Source organism: Littorina saxatilis, linkage group LG15 (assembly GCF_037325665.1).
Source record: "Littorina saxatilis isolate snail1 linkage group LG15, US_GU_Lsax_2.0, whole genome shotgun sequence".
In the NCBI taxonomy this organism is placed as follows: domain Eukaryota; kingdom Metazoa; phylum Mollusca; class Gastropoda; order Littorinimorpha; family Littorinidae; genus Littorina; species Littorina saxatilis.
In genome coordinates this window covers 19163812-19177755 of record NC_090259.1, presented here as the reverse complement: position 1 = coordinate 19177755, position 13944 = coordinate 19163812, and the positions used below count along the sequence as shown (strand labels likewise).

Genomic DNA, 13944 nt, shown 5'->3' with positions numbered 1-13944 from the left:
GTCTCAGGGCTTGGAAAGCACGAAGACACGCATGCATCATCTCTCGTCTCTGAGTTATCATGATCGTATTTCGGTACTTTGACAAGACAAACCCGATGCCGGTGTGACGAACAAGACAGCCACAGCGGGCTTGTTCGAGTCAAAGTATCACACCATATCTTCAGCGTAATACCAATACCTGTCCCAATATAGGCCAACTGGTCTAAGAGGACGTTAAATCCAAATAGTCAGTCAGTTATCCGTTTATCCCTACTACAGATGTAGGTTTACACTAGCGATCACTTTGAGCACAGAGGTCTCTTGTTTTTATTGTTTTGAGGATCGAATCGCAAGTTGTGATACGCTGTCATCTAAACGAGAAACTATTAAGGTGTTTAAATGTTGCCACATGATCACACCACGTCCTATTGTCCTCTAATGAAACACAAGCAAGTCGCGTAAAGCGATATCAAAACATTTAGTCAATCTGTCGGCCTCAGTGAAACTTAAACAACACTGAAAGCAAGTCATCACGGAGACTTTTCATGTAGTAAGGCTTGGTTAGCCCTAATCTAATGATCGAGACGGATTGCGCTCGTCTCAGCGGAGGATGCGAACATGGTATCAAGACTCTGCATACTCCGATTTTCTTTGACACCATCTCAGAGAATTGTGTGACTCAGCATTTTAATGACAGTCAAAATTATGCAACCACCACCAGCAGGTGTGTCTTCACGGACGAATTTGTTGTAATAAAATTGCATCCGAGAGTATCGGTATGCAGGAATATGATATGTTTCTTTTCTTTCTTTATTTGGTGTTTTACGTCGTTTTCAACCACGAAGGTTATTATCGCGACGAGGGAAAGGGGGGAGATGGGATAGGGGAAAGGGGGGAGATGGGATAGAGCCACTTGTTAAGTGTTTCTTGTTCACAAAAGCACTAATCAAAAAATTGCTCCAGGGGCTTGCAACGTAGTACAATATATGACCTTACTGGGAGAATGCAAGTTTCCAGTACAAAGGACTAAACATTTCTTACATACTGCTTGACTAAAATCTTTACAAACATTGACTATATTCTATACAAGAACCACTTAACAAGGGTAAAAGGAGAAACAGAATCCGTTAGTCGCCTCTTACGACATGCTGGGGAGCAGAGAAATAAGGATGTGGAAAAGAAGACTTTTGGTAAGTGAAATAAAGGTGATGGATCCAGTCAGGTAGAAATAAGACAACAAGAAAAGAATTGGAAAACTGCAGGGAATAGTAGGGAGAGTTTTCTTGGAAGGAAATATAGGTGAAAGGACTGGTAAGGCAGAAATAAGACAAAAGAAGAGAAGTAAAGGGGTGGGGTAGCTCTGTTTAAACGCTCCCGCCGCGTGAAGGCGACCCCATGGGAGCATATGATATGTAAAGTGTCAAGATCTGTTAAGTAGTTTTCTGGGAATCGCTATACACACACACCAACACAACACACACTCAAGAGGCGCACACACATACTCAGAGGCACACGCACACACACACACACATCTCGATTCAATAAAAAAACGCTCGCGCTGGACCCGAGTACTCTTCAGACATTCACACACACTCTCTCTCCCTCCCTCTCTCTCTTTCTTTCTTACACACACACACACACACACGAGTACAGACTCATGCACGCACACACACACACACACAAACAGTAACACTAACACATGTGCACAAAATGAACACACACACACACCGCGCGAGAGAAAAAGACTACAGGGAGGCATTGACGTCAAAGACTTTCGACCGTGACGTAATTACGTCACTATTCTTGGTTTACGGTACCATTCGGCGGCTTTGCTACGAGTATGCCATAGCCTTGGTTGGCCGAGACCTTGCACCGTTCTATGAGCCGAACCGCAGTTCTATCCCACCGCGAATTCCGCCCGCCGTTAAGAGTCGTTTTTGTGATTTATTTCGCATTTAGGTCCCAGGTAACATTATGAAGTTTTAATACGATCAATCGGACCTATTATCAAGTTAGTGTATCAACTTTTGAACGAACTGCGCCCAGTAGTTTCCCAGCAATAAGCTGTTAAGTCGAGACACACAGACAGACAATTAAAGTCTGCTGGACCCTTGTACTAGCGTACTCGGGGATAAAACATTTTAATTTAGTAAAAACTTGTTTTACTGGTCTAAATATAAAATCGAAGGTTAAGAGTGCTTCTGTTCATGTTTGTGTCGATAACATCCCGATCCAGCTTGAAACTTGCTCTAATTACTGTCTTTGCTTCAGGTAACCTCCATGAATACATACACCGTATATATATGACATACATAAAACATCACATTTTTCTTCAATTAATATTGTCTGTGTTCTCCCTTGCACACAAAACTTCCTCACTGTCTCTTTCGCACCCTAACACACATAGGAAAAAGTGTAGTCACATCTTTTTATTTTTTTATTTTATTACATTTTATTTCAGATAAACAATAAGCAATTACTCTCATTTAATGTTGATATGCCATATCCCCCCCCCCCCCCTCCCCCTCCTAAAAAAAACTAGCTACTTTTTGGTTGCAAAGAAAAAACATTATCTCCATCAGAAATCAGAAACCAGGGCTGATGTACACAAGAAAGGTACCAACAGGGTGGGAACCAGCCGCAGGGTCCTACTGGTTCAAACAGATATATGAATTAAGAATACAACCTCAAACAACCGCATTGTAAGTCATGCTCTCTCCATTCAATTACACACACATCTGGAGCAAAAACAAACACATACTACTAACAAAAAAAAAACATGTTAAAGACAAACTGTTCAGAACTGAGCGAGCAACAAAATAACAGGATACAAAATACAGACCTGTTTACCCTAAACCCGAGGCAAGAGTACTTTCCCAAAAAGTTGAGTGTATTTTTCAAAAAGTTGGTGTACTTTGCAAGCAAAGATATGGGCTAGGGAAAATGTGCGCGAGGGTGCAAACGTGTTTGTGTAAGAATACCGGCATGTCTTGTGAACACCTTCAGAATTTAACTCCTTCCAATACAACAGGGATAAAACAATTTTATTTACCTGTCAATTTATAGCATTATAACCAGTGTCTTCCAAACAGATTGATAATGAAAAGATGAAGTTCGTGAAATAACATCTGCGGTTGACAGTGGCAAGTTCATTTTTACAATCATCTCAGAAAACATTGCTTCAGCACGGACTACAGCCTTTTCTTCTGGCAGGATTTGCTTTGCGGGAATGAACTTCATAATTCCTTGGCAGCTTTCAGCGGATTTCTTTGCAGCAACCTTGTCCAGGTGAGTTTTGGAACTGCAGTGTCGTTCGATGTCATATTTCCCAGCATGGGCAACGGAGAAATCTGATTTACAATACTTGCAGTGTGCATGACTTTTTCCCATAGTAGACTCCACAATTCCTGGCTCTTTCTTATATTTCTCCAAGAAAATCTGCTGCTTCTGCTGTTATCCGAAACTGGCACATTTTACCGCTTCATTTTGCCACGATTGTCCAGTCGATCGCACGTGCCAACAACTGAACAAGGTCAGTTTCCACAGCTGAAGACTCGCTGTCATGGTTATCTCCCTTCGACCGAAACCGGTATCAGTTGTACCATCCCGTAATCAGCACACCAACACCGGAAAACGTATTCTAGACTTTTTCTTATGCGTATTTTGTGCGTGTGTCGCGTATTTGCGTACCGATAATAATTTGGCTTACAAAATACGCCCAAATCGTACTGGTAAACAGGTCTGAAAATATTGCAATGTCTGTCTATAGTCTCCTGACATTATAGCACAGTGCACACTTCTGTAATCCGCTGCACTGTTCATGATCTCTCACCCTAGCCAGGGAAAACCTTGGTCAGGAAAAGAGAGAAAAGCTTAGAACTCGTCAATGAAACACTAACAGGTACAACTCGGCTGTCCAAATGTTGCACAGCTTCAAGTTCGGAGATCGCAAGACGTAGACTGCAGGCAACAAGGCAGCACAGACAGGATGGGGAAACAGTCCCACACAGGTTACTTTGTCAGTGTGGAGGGAGGAGTGAAGAAGCCTGCTCCCTGCTTGCTGGCTGCTCGAGATGGTGCAAGACCCAACATCTTCTGGATGTTCTATGAAAAAAAGCCAAAACAAATATAATTTAAAAAAAATAAATGGGTTAAATCAAACTATTTTGTGAGGAAAATCTTCAAACATGTCATGGCAGATGTGACTGTCACAATACACAAAACCAACAGCCTTCCAGAATTATTCAACTGTCCTTACTAGACCCCCCAAAAAAACTCCTTTGATTTCACTGATTTTTTGTGCCACATGATAAATATGTGTATTAATATGCGCGTCTGTTTGGTCTGTGGACGTGTCAGTCTATTTGTGTGTGATCACTAGAAATGCTCAAGGCTGACTAAAATATACATGCAGTAATAGTGTCACAAATGGGTCTACAGTAAAACCTGTAGAATGGGGTCACTGGACTTAACGGCCACTGGCACAATACGGACAGTCGTTATTGGCACGGATCGTTTCCTTCATTAAAATCACTGTACTTAGCGGCCACTGGCACAATATGGACAGTCGTTATTGGCACGGATCGTTTCCTTCATTAAAATCACTGGACTTAGCGGACACCTCGGAATTACGAACGCGGACGCTTATTTTAGGTCCCTACTAAATTGTGTAACTGCTCAATACGGACAAAGGATGTTCGTTTAACTTCCAAACATCATTGCGATTGTCTGTCTTCTCTCTCTCGCAAGCTTGATTTGAGAGGTAAAAGAAGCTTAATCACGATTGGTCGGCTTTGAGCTGAAACTAAAACAAGCTTATTAGCGATTGGTCAGCAACCTCATAGCCAATGAAATGCATCGAAAGTATTCGACGGAAGTCGGTACATTTGTATACAACATAGGAGATTCTCACACACTTGCACAGCTGATTCAGTCGCGTTTTGCCGAAGTTTGAATGAATCACGATGGCTTCTAGGTTGCGGAAGGAACGAAACGCTCTCACTTTAGAGCAACGAGTGTCTGTGGTGAAAAAGCTGCAGAGCGGACAATCATGCCGATCGATCGCGCAAGAGCTGGGCTGTGGAAGGACGCAGATTTCAAAAGTCAGCATAGACAGAGACAAAATTATGGCTTTGTGGGAATCAGGAGACGGTCGAGCAGATCAAAAGTGGATTTCGAAGAAGGCAACTGATTATGAGGAACTAAATGATGCTGTTTTCCAATGGTTTTCAACAAAGCGTGCTAATCATTTTGCCATCAATGGTCCACTGATTCAGGTAAGATATACAATATTTTGCCAGAAAGAAAAGAACAAGCTAACCTGTGTTAAAGCTGTTGTGATAAGTTGTCTGAAGGACCAATTATTTTTACTTTAAATAATTTATATATTCTTGTTCTGCCTGTGTTACCAACATGTGATAAAGTGCTCTTTTTAAAAGTCCTTCTCTGTGGACTGGATCCGTTACAACTGGTAATAAAATACTGTATTTCACTGTTTTTACTTGTTATTTTTTACTCTTAAACATGTACATACAATATAGCACTTTCCTTTTCGCAACCACATTTGCTTGAACCTGTAAAATAAGGACACCTGCAGAATAAGGACACTTTTCACTGGTCCCAAGGGTGTCCTGATTTGACAGGTTATACTGTACTGTATCTGTGAACTCATGCATTGTTAATCTGAAACTCTGCAACACAATAACAGTGTCACAAATAGCTCTTCTGTATCTATGTACTAGTGCATTGTCATGGCTGCAACTGCTGGAAAAAGAAAAGACTGAAAAGGCCGGGGTCCAGGGGCCGTCAAGGCTCCGGCGGGGTGCAGGGGCAGCGCCCTTGCTGGGGAGTCCAGGGGGGCAGCGCCCCGAACCCAAAACCGAACATGAAAAACCTCTATACTTGAAGGTGTTTGGTTGCATCACTCTTGTTAGAGGGTCTACGAAAACAAGGTCAACACATTTGAAGAAGGGTTTTAGAAGCCTCTCCTTGCTTTCAAAAACAAAAACTTAAAATTGAAGATGCCCAAATGAAAAATCTTGTAAACTTGAAGGTGATTGATTTTATCACCTAGTTTTGTCTTTGATTTAAAAAATGTTTACTGAATTAAAGGAAAATCACCATGCTAACAAAAAGTTTTGACAAACACAGGAAATTACAGTCACCTCCCTTGTATTACAACTTCTTTACTTGAAGCTTATGAATTTATCATTGCACCCACCCATACACAATGGCCTTGCTCCAGAATTTAAAAAAAACCGGATTTTCCGTCTGCAGCCTCCTGAGAAAAACGGAAATTCCGTCTTAGACGGAAGAGTTGCACCCATGCATTGTTATTTATATGTTAATCTGAAACTTTGCAGCATATTGAGGTCTAACGAATGACGTATCACATAGTGCGCGGTCGTCCTTGGCGGTCCAGAAAGCCGCGGGCGCCGCCGCGATCATTGCGCAGACGACACTTCTAGACCGCCAATATTTTGTGTGCGCATCACGTAAATCGGCCGGAAACGAAGCAATTGGGAAACCTGGATTGACAAATCAGAATCAGATGCACACACCCAAAGAGAGAGAGAGAGAGAGAGAGAGAGAGAGAGAGAGAGAGAGAGAGAGAGAGAGAGAGAGAGAGAGAGAGAAAATGAGAGAGAGAGAGAGCTCAGAATATTTATCGCTTCCACTCAAAGAGCATGGGGAAGGGGGTATGGGAGAAACAAAGTCTCAAAGAGAGAGAGAGAAAGACAGACAGACGGAGAGAGAAGCCACGTCTTGCAGCACCTACCTGTCTGATGGACATGGTGCAGAGGATGTAGAGAAAGATGAAGGAGCAGTGTGTGTAGTCGTCACCAGGCAGGTTGCGATGGGAGATTCCCTGCATCAGCGAGATGGGGGTGAACGGCAGGTTGGCCACCACCCGACCATCAAATCTGCACACGCACACAGACATGTCAATTTGTATACAACGACGGCGCTGTTGGTAAGACATTAGTCTCCTAAGCGGAAGGTCGTGAGTTCAAATCCCGGCCCCGGAGTTTGGTGGGTTATAGAAACACGAAAATACACAGCATGCTTCCCCCGAAATCGGCGAATGGCTGCCTGAATGGCTGCCTGAACGGTCATACACTTACAAATCCACTTGTGCAAAAGCATGAGGGAATGTGAGAGTTTTAGCCCATGATCGAAGAAGAAGAAGAAAAAGTATACAACACCAGTACCCTAGACCCGCACACTGCCGTGCCTGAAGGGGGGAATTCCACTGGTGATTCTCTATGTACAGTGGAACTCAGCGTTTCTTCAATTAGGTTTTTTTCTGTGTTCTCCCTTGCCCACCAAACATCATCCATGTCTCTTTCTCACTCTGACACACAGCAGAAGCAGTGTGGTCACATCTTCTTTTTAATTCTGTTCATGGACAGTCGAACTTGTTTTGATATCGCCCATCCAAGGGACTGACCAAAATAGGTCGTTATTGATAGGTGGTCGCTATGAGAAGGTAGATTGTAAAGTTAACCTGGTCCGGGGTCTTTCAGGCGGTCGTTAAGGGAAAGGTGTTTGCCAAGACATGTTTGACTGTATACAATGGCTTGAAAAAGTAAGTTCAAGCTTTTGTAGAACAGTGTTTTTGACCTTTTGTTTCTGCTATTCGACACCTCAAATACTGGATTCTTGCCGTTAATGTCATCCCTGTGAGAAGCATATCAGTGCTCATAGTATACGAAGATAATACATTGTAGAATTCTATCATCTATATGAAAAAAAGTTATGTCATTTACAGGGCTAACAGCAGGGAAAATGTAGTTACACTTACATTGTGTTGAACATGCTCAACAAGGCAGTGAAAGCAAACCCAATGGCAAACATAGATTTCATCTTCACCTGCAAAAGAAAGCAACCCATTATTCAAAGACTACATCAGAAAAAAGACAGGAAGGACAGACTCGTAGAAATCCACACTGCTTTCGCTGTGAGAACCTTTCTATTATTTCTCAACAAGGGAAGATAAGATAACCATACAGGTAAATTTTATGCAAGAACAGTCATGTGAGGTTTCCCTTGTAGAAATCCACACTGCTTTCGCTGTGGGAAGCTTTCGATTATTTGTCTTTGTCCAAACATACATGGGTTTTCAAGCCCCGAAGATTTTCAACGTGTGTTCATATGTGCAAGCATGCATACAGGGGCTACTGGACACAGATCCAGTCTGCACAAAAGTTGAATCTGGGAAATGAAGCCCTCGCCAAACCCGCTAGTGAGTTTGTTTGTTTGTTTGCTTAACGCCCAGCCGACCACGAAGGGCCATATCAGGGCGGTGCTGCTTTGACATTTTAACGTGCGCCACACACAAGACAGAAGTCGCAGCACAGGCTTCATGTCTCACCCAGTCACATTATTCTGACACCGGACCAACCAGTCCTAGCACTAACCCCATAATGCCAGACGCCAGGCGGAGCAGCCACTAGATTGCCAATTTTAAAGTCTTAGGTATGACCCGGCCGGGGTTTGAACCCACGACCTCCCGATCACGGGGCGGACTTCTTACCACTAGGCCAACCGTGCCGGTAAACCCGCTAGTGAGAAATTGTCTTTGTGCCAGACTTGCAAAGTTTTGACTGAGTTAGATACCTGTTGTAAAAACAAAGCATTACAACTTTTTATTTTATACAAATCATGACTTTGAAAATCTATTTCTTTATCAAGATAATAATGCAGACACAGAAAAATGTCACGCCAATAATTTGGGATAAACTACAGGGGTAAAATAATTTAATGCGTTTTTTAAAATTTATTTATATTTATCACCCAACATTATAAAATAAAATAAATTTGACAGGCTTTTAAGCCCTTTTTCCTTACCAATGACAGATCTCTACTGTTACTCTTCAGCTTTTCCTCCTGTCTTTCTGAAGAAAAAAAACACAACATAAGTTGAACTTTTATGATGAAATCATAAATGACAAAATATAAACCAAGCAAAAAATTCAATGTTTGTAAACCAGTTAATACAAAAATGATGCCACAGTCTTTGGAAAGAAAAGGTATACCATGCAAACACAATGGCAAACCAACATAAACACCATAATGTATAATGTCTTCGCTGTTGTCATTTAAAAAAAATGATTGTTGTAACAAAACAAAAATGTCAGAGCAATGCTGCATTCCTGGAATGCTGCAACATGGGGATTCTGCAGAAAGCACAGTAACTTCCTTTGCTATGAGAACTTGCACTTGCAGATGAAACATTTGGGATCTTTTCTTTTTCTCAGAAGAATCAATTTACAAAATGTGTTTGATTTCTTTTCATTTAGATGTACCAGTAAATATTCTTGCCATTCAACTGATTCTAAAATAACCAGTTTACAACCAATTCTGCTGCGGTGTTCACAAAGCTACTTCAGAATGAGTTTCAGAGCTGTCTACTCATCTTTTATAAAAACTCACCCAATTTTTTCTTTGCATTCCTATCTGCATTTTCACCAGCTTCCTTTTGCTTTTCCACTGCAGACAGATCGAGGTAAACAACAAGATACAGTTATTCAAATCAAACCCAAAAGAAAAACACAGTTAATATGAACACAGCTATGATGAAAAGTAAAATATAAAGCCATAACACATGGGTTCTACAATGGACACACAATTTCAATTATTTCAATATTTTCAGGAGATCACAGAAGTAAAAGCTTTACATCTACTTAAATTTCTGCCATTGTTCAGATATAAAGGAATCCCCTATCTTAGACGCGCCCATTAAAGACTTCCCATCTTTCCAATTCCAGACCATTTTTTTCTCCTCAGATTTTACGCTTACAACATCTGTGAGTTTACCTCTGTTTTCAGACATTTGTAACGGTAAGACCTCATTTTCTCAGATTTTTCGAAGTTGGAAAACAGGGGCTCGACCATACATCTGTATAAATAGAACTGAATTTAAGTACATGTCAACCGAAATATTGATTTAAACTTACCTAACCTGGTTAATGGTGTGTTTTCTTTTTATTTAAGTACTGAATTAGTATGTTGAAATGTCTGGTATGACTGAAATCAACTTACATTTTTTACTTTGCTTTTCCACCTCTGCCTTCAACTTCTGGTACTTCTCGGTGCGATACACCATCACCCATGTCAGCCCTGAAACAACAGCATGAAAAAACACACATTAGAAAACAGTCAGTTTGTGAAATACTGACAGCGTTAAAATCTAGAGTGTTGATCGGTGAGAGAGAAATTAAAGTTTTACGCCCTCACAGCAAAGCCATTAGGAGCATGTTCCCGGGTTTTAACCCGACTTTAGATGAGATACACAAGTGTATGCGTGTTTAGGTGGTATCAGCCATCTGCACTTTTGGCAGAATGACCGAGGTCTTTTACGTGCCACTGTGGTGACACGGGGGTGGGAAATGGATACCGTCTCTGGGTCTGCACATAAGGTTGACCTGTGTCCGTCCCGGCCCGGATTCGAACCAGGGACCTTTCGATCACAAGTCCAGTGCTCTACCACCTGAGCTACCTGTGCCCCCGTGTTGATCGGTACAGTGGAACCTCCCATTTAAGACCCCCTCCTTTTCAAGACCTTGTTTTCTCAGACTTTCTGTTCATAACCTCTTTACAATTACCCCCATTTTAAGACAAACTCCTTTTTAAGACCTGATTTTCACAGATTTTTTTGAGGTCGTAAAAGGGGGGTTCCACTGTACTACTTTTGAGTTTTCTCTGAAAACCTTCGAAAACCTCATCTGAAATTAAGATTTTTTTGGTCCTTAGATCATGTTTTGTTGACATGTTTGATTGAAATCATAACTCACATAGATCTGCAACTTTCACAGTTCATGGATTTGTTTTTGTGATTGTGTGAGGATTTACGAAGAAGCGGAAGTATTTAAAGGAATTAAACTCTGACGACGGGCAGAGTGGTAAGACGTTGGCCTCTTAATCGGAAGGTCGTGAGTTCAAATCCCGGCCGCGGCCACCTGGTGGGTTAAGGGTGGAGATTTTTCTGATCTCCCAGGTCAACTTATGTGCAGACCTGCTAGTGCCTTAGGCCAAAAAAAAAAAATTGTCTGTTTAGGGTAACCCGACCGACCCTATCGATTTGGCGCCGACCCAAAAACTTTTTTTTGATTTAAAAAAAAAAAAGAAAAAAAAGAGGTAAAAATGCTAAAAAGAGACATTTGGCGTTTCATTTAATATACGTTAGTTTTGAAACATGTATTCATCAAATATAAGAAGTGAATGTTCAGCCAACATAGCATTTACAAAAAAAAAAAAAAAAAAAAAAAAACCTACCTACCTACCGACCCTACTTTTTTTGGTCATGTTACCCTAAACAGACAATTTTTTTTTTTTGGCCTTATCCCCCTTCGTGTGTACACGCAAGCACAAAACCAAGTGCGCACGGAAAAGATCCTGTAATCCATGTCAGAGTTCGGTGGGTTATAGAAACACAAAAATACCCAGCATGCTTCCCCCGAAATCGGCGTATGCTGCCTGAATGGCGGGGTAAAAACCGTCATACATGTAAAAACCCACTCATGCAAAAACATGTGAACGTGGGAGTTTCAGCCCATGAACGAAGAAGAAGAGAAGAAGAACTCCGACAATGTGAGCGTCATTGCTGTTTTCGTTTATGATTTGAACATGGTTTTCAACAGAAAAAAGGAGAATCTTTTGTTTTATCACCGATCAAAGTTCTCCACTTGCGTGCATGAGCGTGTATGTATCCATGTGTGTATGACATCATCAATACTTGTGCTTTAGAGTGCTAAGAGTTACCTCCCTTGCATGAAAATTGATTCATCGACTTCGTTAAAAATTCGGCTCTAAACACGAAAATAAGGGTGCGTGTACTGATGTAGCATGAATCAGACACGACTTCCCACAGACATGTCAAAAACTTCACTTTCAAGATAGATTTAGTTATTTTAGATGAGTTTTTCGGAGTTAAGTACTACCTGTGTTGATATCCGTCATACTTTAATGCTACTAAATAATACTAATTATACTAGTAATAGTTTTTATTACTATTAATCACGAACCCTTCATTCCCTGTGTTTGATTTTGAAATACACATGTACTGATGTAGCACTACTGACTAGGCAGGTTTATGTACACAAAAAGTATATAGTATATTATTTTTATACATCTACCAGTACCAGTCCTGGGAGAAAAAGGCAATGGGACATTTGTCCCCCTCAACCAAATTCCAATGGGACATAGTCGAAGGCAAGAAGCGCCAAAGAGGCCTCTACGCGTTTTTGACCAAAGATGCAAAATGGTGCAATATGGTGCCATCTGAGAATTTGCCGCTATATCATGTTATCTCTGTATGTGTGTGTGTGTATTCCGATGTAAAGCCTACAAATGGTGGCGCAGTGGTACGTAATCACAATGCGTGCTTTAAGTTTAACGCACTGAAGGGAATTGTGATGGGACATTTTCAGATTTAATGCACCAATGGCGGAGGGCGCACTAGTAAATTAAACCCTGACCAGTTATTCAGTATCAACCAGTCTTTTAAAAACAGCCAGATACGCCAGGGACAATGTAATGGCTCAATCATCTTACTTGCCCAAATGCCACTGTTTTGTCCTTTACTGCCAGTGGTAACTCATGATTTGTGACAACTGACATCAGTCAGAAGAGCTGAATACATGTTTACATGCGTGTGTGTGAGTGTGGGCAGAGGCACATACCCATGTGCACACACACTGTCACACCATGTATTATATAAATGACGAGAGAGACTCAGAGGGAGAGAGAGAGAGACTCAGAGAGGGAGAGAGAGCCCAGCTGTCCCACTCTCAGTTTGCAATCATGTGATGCTTGCATGGCATAGGACTGCATTTGAAAAACATATTTTACTGAACTCTTACAGCCCATTGTACAAATCCCGAGCAAGCTTTCAAGTGTCAAAAAGATTACTCAATATCGACTGCGTCTGCAGTACTAAACTGGGTGTTGCGTTGGGATGAAGCGGCGTGGTTTCTCATCTAGTACTGGCAATCTTACGTGATCCTGCTAGCGCAACGAGTCAAAACCAGTTTGATAATCATCTCTGTTAAGTTCATTTCACTTACCTTCACCAAGAAGAGCCGTGCAGATGGAAATAAACACGATCAGAATGCAATCGCTCAACATCTTTGCTGTCCTGTGGCAGAACGGAAAGCTAAAGTGACCTCGTCAGACAGGGTAACTAAATAGAGATTCTACCGTTTGAAGATGCTGGACGATTCACGAATATCAGTCGGCGAAAATGTTCTTGTCACAGCCGCACAAAACAAGCCTGGCAGAACTGATGAGTAGTTGAACTTGTGATGTTTAATCAACATACTGCACCGTCAAACTGAAAACAATATAACATCACAATCACTCAACCATACTAATAATGAACAACAACTACTAGCATTACACTGACACAACAAAAACAAAGGGAAACAACCTGTGAAACTTGTCATTTTAAAAACTGTTCTGTTACACTTAAAGGGAGATAAGGATTCTACCAACTTAGAAAAAGAGCTCTGATCATTACCTTTATCTCTTACACACTTTACACAAAAAAGGAATAACAAAACAAACCAAAAACTTATTCTGAATCACAGGTAAGCACACTGTTGACTGGGAAAATGGTTAAAAACAAAATAACTATGAAACGTTATCCTTTGGCACAAATGCATTTCCATACACTACCAACAGTTTAAATAAAAGGCAAACATGTATAAAATACCACTCTTACTTGAATTTGACACACTGAACACTAATTAAACAGTGAAATAAACTTTGTAAAAGTGCGCACATCATGGCGAATACTGAAACACCACATGGTGAAAGACTGTACCAAAAAACGTACAAAACAATAAACTTTTCCTTACTACAAGACAAATATAATTATTCCTGAATAGAAAATTAACAATAGAAACAATTTGAACAATATTTACCCAATGATGACCTTTGTGCGTCATGTTTATGGCTGATGTT

At 41.0% G+C, this 13944-nt stretch overlaps 1 protein-coding gene across 1 annotated transcript; it reads right to left on the bottom strand.

The window, feature by feature from the left end:
• Positions 1–2110: 2110 nt before the first annotated feature.
• Positions 2111–13190, bottom strand: LOC138948756 (calcium load-activated calcium channel-like). Its single transcript, XM_070320362.1, has 7 exons — positions 13047–13190; positions 10024–10101; positions 9415–9471; positions 8830–8876; positions 7784–7851; positions 6758–6902; positions 2111–4083 (listed from the first exon to the last, which is right to left on the bottom strand). The coding sequence occupies exons 1-7, from the start codon at positions 13105–13107 to the stop codon at positions 3991–3993; spliced, it is 549 nt and encodes a 182-aa protein (XP_070176463.1). The 5' UTR covers positions 13108–13190; the 3' UTR covers positions 2111–3990.
• Between the last annotated feature and the right edge of the window lie 754 nt (positions 13191–13944).